Raw genomic sequence first — 12,204 nt, forward strand, 5'->3', positions numbered from 1 at the left:
TTGAATGTACCACTTCCTAGACTTGTAGCTTTGGGCAAGTTTCTTAATTTCTTCACAGATCAAATTTATCATATGTAAAATGAGAATCCAAGAGGATCTTTCTCAGAGAATTATTGTCAGGATTAAATGAAGCAATCCATGTAAAGAATGAATGCCTTGAACAGAGTAAACCTACAGAAACTGTTAGCTATTATTATTGATAATTTTTATTCCTTTTAATTTAATGAATGTAACAATTCATAAACATAATCCTGGTTTTTAATACAGAAAATATATTTAACTTTCCAAATTATGTATTTTTCATTTTGTGCACAACTTTTTCTATATTTTGCATTATCTTTAAGCTGGACTACAAGAAAAACTTAAAAAACAATACTTAATTTAAGGGCATGAAGGTAGTTCTGTTTCTTTCTTCTTCTTATCACTAGTTAGGTAGTAGGTCTGATAGATCTGCAGTTTTAAAGGAAAGTAACCTTTCAATAGCCAAACGAAACCACTTATTGTCTAATATAACTTCTGCTCCCTTCTGCCTACAAGTCTTTCCTTTTGTGAAAGACATGCTCCTTAGAACTTTCTGCTTGGTTGGATGCTGTCTGATTCAAGTTGATTTTTGCTCAAATAAAAGCATAACTCAGTTCATCTTCTACTACATCTCAGCATAAAAAAAGGCCAGTCTGATTTTTACTTTTTAAAGGAAGCTGCTATTTTGTTTTCTCACTACAAATTCACCACATAACAAAGGTTCCTAGGTAGTGTAAGTTTGATCATAGACTCCAGAAAATGAATGACAGGTTTTCCTCTCCAAAGTGGAAATGATAAGGTAGAGCAACAGAAATTCTTAGGTCCAAGCCTTGTTCAGCCAGGTATCCCTCCTCCCTCCACACATTCACATTTGTCTTTCTTTCTTCTGCTCTCAGGAGAAAGGTATCCCAAGGTCTCACTAAGGAAGACAGAATCTGTATATATCCTTCCTGCTTTAAATGAAGTCACCAGTAGCCTGGGCAGCTGCGGAGCAGAGCAATGGTTTGGGAGAAAGGGAGCGTGCTGCTTGAACTGATTGGTTTAGACGCTTTCCCTATGTTCTTGCTATGGGCACATCAGCAGCGTGCCCAGTGCAAGAGAAACCGCGTCGCCACCAGGCCATACCGCAAACTGCTGCCTTCCGACGCACGTGCTAGTCCAGCCTGGGGCTCGGGTCCCGGCCCCGCCCCATGACGGTACAGGGCTCGGGTCCTTCAGCCCCGCCCCCGGCCCTGAACTCAGCTTCTAGCCCCGCCCCTGCAAGGTGCCCCCGGGAGCCCTCGGCTGGTGAGACTCGCTCTCCCGCCGAGCCGGGTGGGGGCGGAGTCCGGCCTGGAGCTGTGAGAACCGGAGCGGCGGAGGTGGTGCCTCTGTCGGGGAGCCGGCTTTCGCGGCCATGACAGTGGTGGCCCGCGGCTTCTGGCTGCTCCGCGGCCGCCTGGGCCGAGTGTCGGCGCTGAGCCGGATCGCGGAGTCGCCCTTCGCGGCGCCGGGAGCGGCGGGGCAGGCGTTCCGGGGCTTTCGGAGCAGCGGCATGAGGTATGAGCGCCCCCGAACGCTCGACCTCCTCTAGGGTGGGCGCTCCCGGGTGCGAAGCCAGTGGCTGTGGGAGGGGCGGCCGGGCGCCTGCAGCTGGCGCGGGCGAGGCCTCGCGCGTGTGACCCGGGGCTCCAGGGCAGCCGCGCGGCGGGTCGGGGGCGAGGCCTGTCTTCGCTCCGAACTTGGCCTTGCAGGCCAGGCCGGCTGGTCGCATCCGCCTCAAATCGGGCAACTTGGATGTTCTCTGCGCACACTGGAACGTTCCATGTTTGCAGCGGGTGCAGTTGAGTGACTGAGGAAGACCTTTGAGACCCAGAGAAAAGGGGCCTTAAAAACACGTGGTCTGCTTGTTTGAAGCATTTGTTTGATTTTGGTTACGGCTGTATTTTGTAAACAAAGGAGTGGGCAGTGGCCAGATGGTTTAGAGTTTATGAATTTCTTTGTTGGTGGTAATACTGAGATCTTTTCCAGCTCTACAGTTCTTAATGATTTCACAAAATCAGACATTAATCTTGACTTTTCCGTGTTTCTCTGTATGGCGCTTCCCAAATGTCTGCAGTCTTAGATTGACATGATCAATCTTAGATTCACTGCATCTCTTGTTGCTGGCTAGCAGATTGCGAGTAGGTTTTAACTGTTCTGTACAAATGGTAAGCTTTGTCCGTCCGTCCGTTACTTATAGCTATTATACAAACTCGATCTAAGAAGCTAAGAATAATTTCTTTGAACCCAGAGCCAGTGAGTCCATTTGTTTTCAGACTTACAGGAATTTCAATAACGTTCTGTAACTGCAGTTTTACGTGGCCAGAGATTGTGCCTTACTTGTCTTTTTGTAGCCCCATGTCCAGCACTATGCCGGAAGAAAGGAAAGATCAATAATGAGGAAACATAATGACTGCTTATTTAACTTAAATTGATTAACTCTTCATTGTATATATTTGGATCTTAGTCTTGGCGTGATTGAAGTAAAAAAAAAAAAAATCCTATAGGGTTTACTTTGGACTTAGTTTGTAATGACTGCTGTTTGTCTTCCAGAGAATATGTGAGAAAATAACAATGACTCACAGTTCTGATTGTGGCAGCTCTCATTGTGTCTGAAAAAAATTACCAGTTGGTTTGGATACAAACTCTGCAACCTAGGAAAAGCAGATTCTGTAGAATTCTCTTTGCATTACAGAATTGAAGGAATTAATGCACCACAGTCACACTATTTAGATAATTATTTGCTGAATTTGAGTTATTTTAGGGCTTCTTCCCAGAGTGAAGATAACCTTTTTCAAATTGTGTAAGTTGGTTAATTTCCCTTTGTCAGATCATCCTGTCTTCTCCAGGTATCAATACACTGAATGAGAACCGTAACAGCTAAAAACCTAACTATCTCGTTCAAGCCACTTGTCGTCACACACACATGCAGATACACACACGGATAATTCAGAGGTTTTTAAATTGAATTTATGTCTTTTATAATTTAAAATAATTGACTGGAATAATTTTGGAAAGCTATTTTTAATGTAAATAAAGAAGTGTTACTTTCAACCCAGCTGCTTTCAGATTATAGCTGTATAGAAATAAGTAATACCTTTGATAGATTTTTATTTTTTCAAGGCAGCACTAGTTAGGTTAGGATAGGTGGCATTTTGACATCCCCTTGTCACTAAGTACTGTATATGAAGATGAAGTTGGCTGTAAGGTTGAGAAACACCTGTGGACTGATGGGTCTCGGGTGGGGAGAAATCCGGACAGTGTGTTGATGCTCATTGGTGTCTCTTTTCTCTTCTAGGACCAGCAGAGAGAAGAGATTCCATCTTCCAGAGGTCGCCACTGTCTGCCTCCCCACTTGTCCCCATCCTCGGTCATCTCTTTTAACACATTATTGACCAGAGATGTATTAATATGTCTTTTGTTACCCAAATGTTATTGACTGGAGATATATCAATATCACTTGATAAGAAATTGCTGGCCACAGGTGTTAGTCTCAGCAAAAATCCCCCCGGTCAATAATGAGTTAATATGTAGTGACACATTAGTTGTGTAGTTATTCATAGTGAATGTGGTTTAAATCCTACACTATCCTCTTGACTTGAAATATGAGCCTTAGTGTTTTTCTCACTGCAGTAAATCTTTGAGTTTGATGAACTCTTTCCCTAATGATATTGACTGTTTTCAATTAACAGGTTTATTACCAGTTTCTGGTATAGAGTCTCAAATGAAACAAAGTATTTTTGATTGTCTTTCATATCTTTGGCTAATTAGATACTTATAATGGAACATATAAATACTTTTTTAGTAGAGAATTTCAAGGAATAGTGTTTAACAGAATTTGAAAATTACAAAATTATTATTTATTGTTTAATATTTAATCTCAGAATGGTTTCCCTTTAAAATTTGCAGTGAGTTTTTCCCCCATTTACTCATGATAAAATAGATTTATTAATTGAAAGAAAATATATTTAAATGTCAAGGAAATAAATGAATAAGTCCCTTCTATTTGTTGCAGCTTATTATTTCTTGAAATGAATTACCTAAAAAGCCAAAAAGTTACAAATAAAATATTCTTGGTGATTAAATTTTCCCAATTTGGCCTTGCTGTGTGAGAAGTTTACAAATCAAAATGTGCTTGGGTTGTGAAACATCATATGAGCCTGGCACGGTGTTTTAAGTGTATGGAGCTGGGCAGCAGTCTATCTCATCTGGAGGCAAGGTTACAGCAGACTTTTATATTAATGCCGTTCTCGAGGCAGATTTTCGGGTATTCTCCAACAGAGGCTTCCCCAAACCATGCTTTACTACATCAACTCATTTATAGTAACTAAATGGATATCCCAAGGGTTTTTGTTTTTTTTTAATTAAAAAACCCTGTATTTTTGGAAGTAGTAAGAGATACTGGTTTATGTTATGTAAATAATCATGTCTTATAGGACTTCCCTCGTGGCTCAGATGGTAAAGAATCTGCCTGCAATGCAGGAGACCCAGGTTCAGTCCCTGGGTGGGGAAGATCCCCTGGAGAAGGAAAGGGCTACCCACTCCAGTATTCTTGTCTGAAGAATCCCGTGGACAAAGAAGCCTTGCAGGCTACAGTCCATTGGGTTGCAAAGAGTTGGCCACGACTGAGCAACTAACACCTTCTTCTTTCGTAGGATGGATAGTTTTAATAATTTTAAAAAGACAAATTGTATATGTACACCTGTTTGTTTTTCTTGAGACCCTCTCTTCTAGTATTTACTCAGTTTCTCTGTCTGCTATAGAATTGATTTAAAGATCATTTTATCTTCATGTGAAGCTTAAAGAACCCAGACTCCACTTAGTACCATTACTGAAGCTGATTTTCCATGGAATTATTTCAACCAAGATAGAGTTTGTACCAATGGCTAGCAAGGGCAGTTTCTCAAAATCACATTTTATTTTGCTGGAAAATTGTGATTTTTGAGTCTTAATGCCTTACCTCTCCTAATGACAATGAGCTATGATAGCTATTTGGTTACAGTTTTTATTTCTAAGCAGTTATTGGTGGTTGGTGGTTTGGTCACTAAGTCGTGTCCTACCCTTGCGAGTCCATGGACTGTAGCAGTTATGTCATTTTAAATTTAAAACATAAATGTTTCACCATTTATTGTCTCATATCTTAGTTTTATATCTGTGCTTCAGCTGTTCAGAAATAATATGTTCTAATGTAATATCTCCAAAATCAAGTTTTCTGATTAAAATGGATCAACAGGTGAACAGAGAAAATTAATACTAATCTCAGACCTTGTTAGTTATGATTTTAGTAATAATCTAGCAATTTCTTTAATGACCCAAATCTTTGTTTTTCACATGCTTTGTAGTTATATTATTCTTTCATGTTAATACCCTGCTGCTGCTAAGTCGCTTCACTCATGTCTGACTCTGTGCGACCCCATAGATGGCAGCCCACCAGGCTCCCCCATCCCTGGGATTCTCAAGGCAAGAACACTGGAGTGGGTTGCCATTTCCTTCTCCAATGCAGGAAAGTGAAAAGTGAAAGTGAAGTGGCTCAGTCGTGTCCAACTCTTAGCGACCCCATGGACTGCAGCCTGCCAGGCTCCTCCATCCATGGGATTTTCCAGGCGAGAGTACTAGAGTGGGGTGCCATTGCCTTCTCCAGTTAATACCCTAGTTAGATGATAAAAGTAGCAACAAAGAAACCCAGCAGATTACCTTCTATGGTCGCATACTCTTCAGGAAATTCCATGGAGCTCAATGAAGATTTTTAAAAATAATTTGGTTTAAGGATGATTAAGTTGTAGAAGGATGTTTAAAGATGTAGGAGCTTGGGTGAAAACTGAACTGTCCAATGAGTGGGATAAATTAATGATTAGTAATTAGTGAGTTTACTATTAAGAAGTGCAATCTGGACCAGAAAAAATATCAACTAATTTGTGTTCAGAATGGGATATAATACAAACTTAAATTAGTTTTAAAGAAGACTTCAAGGTTGATAGTATCCAAGAAGTTTTATCCAGCTGCTTCTGTTAATATTATATCATAGGTATTTTCTGTGTTGCCATTGTTTTTGTTAACATTTTATTGGTTCCATAATATTACATTAAGTCAAGTGGCCTTAATTTACCTAACCGTTTTGCTGTTGGTTAATGTCTAGTCCTTGAAATATGAAATAATTCACTCTCAGATGCAGGTCATGTTCCTGTCAACATCATCATACCAACCAGGTTTGTTCACTTAATGATCCGAACTCTACTTAGGTTTCTAGAATTACTCTCATTAAAGAGTATGCCTCGAACCAAGAGACTATTCAAAGATTTGTCATTCTAAACTGAGGGCATATTATAATTTAAAAATAGGTGTTTCCTTTTCCCACTTTGGCTATTTATTAACTCTGCAATGAATATCATCTTGCTTTAAGCAATCCAGTTGTATTGTTGAAAAATAAATTCGTATTAATATTTAATGTTTCCTAACTCTGTGTTAAACATTTTGCTAAGATTTTTCACATATAGTTTGTCCTTCAATCCTCATAACAACTGAAAGAAGTAGACACTATTACTATTCCCAATTAACAGATTAGGAGACTGGGACTTAGGGAAATTAAATAACTTGTCCATGATAACACAGTAAATAAATGGTGAAGACAGAGTTGGAAACTGCATGATCTATCCAGTGCATTTCTCTACAAGCAATTTATAAATTTCCCTATTGCTTATCATCGTTCTGAAAATCCTTATTAAATTGCAGAACTTTTGTGAATCAAGACACCTGATTTTGCATATAAATCTTAAAAATTGTGTTGTCAGATTTCCTTAATACAGGGTATCTCTTTACTTGGGAATTCATGGATAGAATTTAAGTATCCCTAAACTTAGATGGTGGAGAAGGCAATGGCACCCCACTCCAGTACTCTTGCCTGGAAAATCCCATGGATGGAGGAGCTTGGTAGGCTGTAGTCCATGGGGTCGCTAAGAGTCGGACACGACTGAGCGACTTCACTTTCACTTTTCACTTTCCTGCATTGGAGAAGGAAGTGGCAACTCACTCCAGTGTTCTTGCCTGGAGAATCCCAGGGACGGGGGAGCCTGGTGGGCTGCTGTCTATGGGGTCGCACAGAGTTGGACACGACTGAAGTGACTTAGCAGCAGCAGCAGAAAACTTAGATGGGAGGTCACTAATCTCTACTAAATTTAGCATTTTCTTCAATTGTGAATGTTTGCCTTAAACCACTGTAATAGGAGTACAACCTATAATATTCCCAGCAAAAATACAGGTACATTAATAACACAGTTGATGCAGAGACCTCCAAACATATACATTCACCAGTACTCTTTGATATTATGTAGTAATTAGACTTGCCACTAGGTGTTTTATTTAATGCTTTTTTTAAAAAAAAAGTATTTGATAACAATATTTCAATAAAACTGGTTTTCTGTATACCTGTGTATTTTATGTTAAACATTTTAAAAAATGGTTCTGAGAAGATGTACATGGGATTTAACAAACTGCCCAAGTGTTCTCATAGTACAAAGCTTAGCATATAAGATTTCTTCTGCAAAAATTATGGATGTTTAGGTTGTTGTTGTTGAGTCACTAAGTCATGTCCGACTCTTTTGCGACCCCATGGACTGTAGCCCCCCCAGGCTCGTCTGTCCATGGATTCTCCAGGCCAGAATACTGCATTGGGTTGCTATTTCCTTCTCCAGGGGTTTAGGTTGTTACTGATGTTCTAAGTTACAGGTTAGAGTTCTGAAGTTACAAAATTGAATGAAAGAATCACACGTAATGGAAAAAAAAAATTGCTTTACTTTTTATTGACTTATGGAAGTATAATTCCTTTACTTCACAGTGTAAGATAGCATTTGGGATGTGGAATGAAATGTTTTTTAAAAAACCTTAAACTTAACATTTCTAAATATTAATTTACTTTAAAAAAAAATTCACTTGCTTTGAAAGGCTCCCTAGTATCAGTTAGTGATTGGTTTTATTCCATATGTAATTTTGCCCTGGTTCCCTTGAGTTTGTTTTGTTACTATTGTTAATTTGAACCCCCAAATCTTCAAATTTTGCCCTAAGATACAAAGCATTTAAACTATGCTAGGACCTGCAGAGATATTTTAATTGCTAATGACTGTATTAGGTTTTTTCATCTTTATAGATCATAAAACAGTTTATTACAGCTCTAATTAAAGTTGTGGTTGAAAATGAGATTAAAATACAGATGCAGAAGCAAGATGTCAAGTATACAGATTAAATACACTGTCGTTTGTGAGTGGACTTTGATTTACTATTTTGTGAAAGAGTATTTTGATATACAAGAAAAGTAGTGATTTTTTTCCCCTCCTGTTTACTACTTTGTTTTAGCTAATTAAACACTTAATTTAGTTCTAGGAACCATAGATTAGGATGGTTGTAGTTTATTTTCTGGAAAGTGAATAGGTAAATGGACAAGTTCATAGAAACAACACTAAATGTTGATGACTTTTTGTTGTTGTTGTTTAGTTGCTAAGTTGTGTCTGACTCTTTGTGACGCCATGGACTGTAGCCCACCAGGCTCCTCTGTCTATGGGATTTCCCAGGGAAAAATATTGAAGTGGGTTGCCAATTCCTTCTTCAGGGGATATTCCCGACCCAGGGATAGAAGCCATGTCTCTTGCATTAGCTGGTAGATTCTTTACCACTGAGCCACCAGGGAAGCCCTGATGGCTTTTTAGTCTCATATTACTTCTGGTTCTCTGAATATTTCTCCGTCTATTTCTTAACAGAAACTAGGAGAGCCATTTTAACAAATGAGCCAATCGACTCTTAGTCAAAGCTTATTTTATAAGGTCAACAGAGACTATTCCCATTATATACATGAGGAAATTGCATGCCTTTAAAAGCAGTTAAGTAACTTGGCCAGCTTTTAAAGGTAAACAGGGCTACCTCTCAGGGACTTCTGGCTTTGGGTGAGTAATTTGTAGTCTGTTGTGCTGCCTGACTGCTAACTCTCCTCCCTGGCCCCTCCATTATGATATATTCTTTCCTAATGAAGGGACTTGTAGTGTTAGCTGAGCAATAGGGGGAGAATAAACTGCTGAAAAGGAGAGCTCCTTGTCTTGCCTTCTTTGGGGGTGACTTGCAAAGTTCCTACCTTTGCAGGAGATGTCACCTGAGCAAGTAATGACAGGGTGCATTGTGTGAAACATATCTAAGGGTCAAATTGACTTCACTTTTGATTTGTATTAATGGCAATGTCACTGTATAATTTTTTGATGCAGTCACATTTTTAAGAGTTAAAAAAGTAAGATCACACTCAAGTACTGCATTTCAGATTCTTGTTAAATGAGGGCTACTCCATTTCTTCTAAGGGATTCTTGCCCACAGCAGTAGATATAATGGTCATCTCAATTAAATTTGCCTATTCTTGTCCATTTTAGTTCACTGATTCCTAAGATGATGTTCACTCTTACCATCTCCTGGTTGACCACATCCAATTTACCTTGATTCATGGACCTAACAGTCCAGGTTCCTATGCAATTTTGTCCTTTACAGCCTCAGACTTCACTTTCACCACCAAACACATCCACAACTGAGCGTCATTTTGGCTTTGGCCCAGCTGCTTCATTCTTTCTGGAGCTACTAGTAATTGCCCTCTGCTCTTCCCTAGTAGCATATTGAACACCTTGTGACCTGCAGGGCTCATCTTCTGGTGTCATATTCTTTGTCTTTTCATACTGTTCGTGGGGTTCTTGTGGCAAGAATACTGGAGTGTTTTGCCATTCTCTCCTCCAGTTGGCAAAGTTTTGTCAGAACTCTTCACTGACACTTACTCAGTGAAAAACAGGAGATTTATCAAAAGTTCTTCCCACAAATTGGGATACTTTGAATTGGGATTAAAGATGTATTTATTTACTAAGGCTGCCATAAACAAAGTACCACAAACTAGATGGCTTTGTAGAGGAGGGGATACTCTCCTCTTTTTTCTCTCAGTTCTTTGAGCTGGCAATTGAAATGAGAGAAGGCAGATTAACCCGAAAAAAAAAAATCAGTAAAAAAATTTATTACCTATGTATGAGGAATTTACATAAACATGAAGTGTTCCAAAGACAGGCAAGATGAGGTATATATACGTTATTATTATGAGGTATATATACATATATATAATGTATATATATATACATTATTCTGGACTAAGGAGAAGAAGGTAAGTGTCTAGGACTTCAAAGAGAAGTAAGGTAATTCACAGGAATATGAAAAGAGTTAATGTTTGTGAACAAATGTTTGCCTGGCCATCTAGAGACAGAGGGACACAGAGGGAACTTTGATCAAACCAGCCTTGCTAGGTTCCTCCCTGTCCACCACACCTAGTTCATACTTTAGTATGGTTATATGTGGTGACAGCTCCTTTCTGGAACTGGAATTCCAATTCTTAAAGTTCACTTAGGCATTTGGGAGAAGTTCAAAGGTTTCGTCCCAAATCTTTTGGGCCTTGGTTGTTTTCAGCTGGAAATAATCTGCACGTTAAGAGTGTCACATCTTGGGGCACTGTACCCTGAACCTCATCATAAAACAACAGCAACTTATCCTCACATTTGTAGAGGCCAGGAGTCTGAAATCCAGAGAATCCACAGAACCATGCTCTCTTGGCCTGTTGTTACTGGCAATCCTTGGCTTTTTTTGGCTTACAACTGTATGACTCCAATTTTGCGTCTATAGCCATGTGGCCATCTTGCCTCTGTCTTCACATGGAGTTCTCTCTGTCTTTTTATAAGGACAAAAGTCATATTGTATTTATGGTCACTGAACTCCAGTGTGACTTCATCCTGCAGCTTAATTACATCTGCAGATGCCTTATTTCCATATACGATCACAGCCGTGGGTACCAGGGATTAGGGTTTGAACATATCTTTTGGGGGACACAATTCAACCCTCAGCAATAGAATTTCAGAATTGCTTGTATAATGCTTGAGGTGTCATTGTTTAATTAGCTCAGTACCTTCTTTTGGAGGGAAGGGGTACATTTCTATTGTAAGCTTTGGTTTTAGTATTTGCAGTTCACTAGATGTTTCAAATCTGAACTCCTCATTCCACCCTTGTCTGGCTTATTTTTTTGAATATGTTAATAATTTCCAGTAGATTTTGAACAAAATGCAACACTTTCTAGCTCATTTACAAAATATATTTTTAAACACTTGTTTTTAAAATCATGTAGGCAGGCAGTGAAGAGAGTACATTCTGTGATGACATAATTTTTTGTATTCAATACAAACCTTTTCACAATAGCTTTGTAATTTAGTTATAATAACTGAGCTTATGTGTACAATATTTGTTAATTTGTTATCAATTTATACTTTTGGGCTTTCTCCATGGCTCAGCAGCTAAAGAATCTGCCTGCATTGCAGGAGACACATGAGATATGGGTTCGATCCCTGGGTCAGGAGGATTCCCTGGAGGAGGAAATGGCAACCCACTCCAATATTCTTACTCTTGGCAGACTACAGTCCATGGGGTCCTAAAGAGTCCTAGTTGGTAGATTGTATGCTTGTTTGCATACTTATGGATACATGCCCCATGACCAGTTTCAAGCATATACACATACTTCATAGGTTTCTTTATGTTGAAAGTGTTAATGCAAATTCACATGCCTGATGCACAATAGGATTTGGGAGTAGAGAAAGGTTTACAGCAAGGCAATGCAAGGAGATGGGTGGTTCATCCCCTAAAAAGCTTCAAGTTCCCCGAAGAGTTTCAGCAGAGCACTTTTAAAAGCCAAGTGAGGGAGGTGTAGTGTCTCAGGGTCTGTGATCAGCTCATGCACAATTCTCTGATTGGCTGATGATGAGGTAGGAGAGTGGTATCCCAGGGGTTAACATTATCAGTCCTTAGACTCCTGGTGTCCTGGGGCTATGTGTTCATCATTGTCAGATAGTTAACATCTTTCATTTGTTAGCATGAGGGAGGTTTTTTTTACATCTGCAAAACAGCTCAGGAAAAGTGCTTCAAATATTATCATATAGGTACTTCAGAGAGGAGCTAATGCAAAAGATATGGGGGAAAGCCTGTCCTGGGAAGGCCTCATGGGGTCCTGCTTGGTTACAAAGGTAGTTGACCACTTATCAGGAATACTAGAATGGGGATTTTTACTTTGAGCATCATGGGGGTGTAAATCAGTGGTTCTTAACTGAGGCTTGGCAGAAC

General features: G+C 39.4%; 1 protein-coding gene across 5 annotated transcripts in view; it reads left to right on the top strand.

Annotated features, from left to right (window-relative positions):
* The first annotated feature begins 1,233 nt into the window (after positions 1-1,233).
* The window catches only part of MTHFD2L (methylenetetrahydrofolate dehydrogenase (NADP+ dependent) 2 like), a 146,798-nt gene continuing 135,827 nt past the window's right edge, over positions 1,234-12,204 (top strand). Inside the window, exons 1-2 of one of the 5 annotated variants that reach the window (XM_070372514.1) lie at positions 1,258-1,560; positions 3,341-4,045. In XM_070372514.1, the coding sequence (XP_070228615.1) occupies positions 1,418-1,560; positions 3,341-3,437 (240 nt within the window). In that variant the 5' untranslated portion in view covers positions 1,258-1,417 and the 3' untranslated portion in view covers positions 3,438-4,045. Of the gene's footprint in view, positions 1,561-3,340; positions 4,046-12,204 lie in introns of those variants that run through there. The other 4 variants (XM_070372512.1, XM_070372511.1, XM_070372510.1 and 1 more) reach the window with 4 other exon arrangements.

This window comes from Bos mutus, chromosome 6, assembly GCF_027580195.1.
Source record: "Bos mutus isolate GX-2022 chromosome 6, NWIPB_WYAK_1.1, whole genome shotgun sequence".
In the NCBI taxonomy this organism is placed as follows: domain Eukaryota; kingdom Metazoa; phylum Chordata; class Mammalia; order Artiodactyla; family Bovidae; genus Bos; species Bos mutus.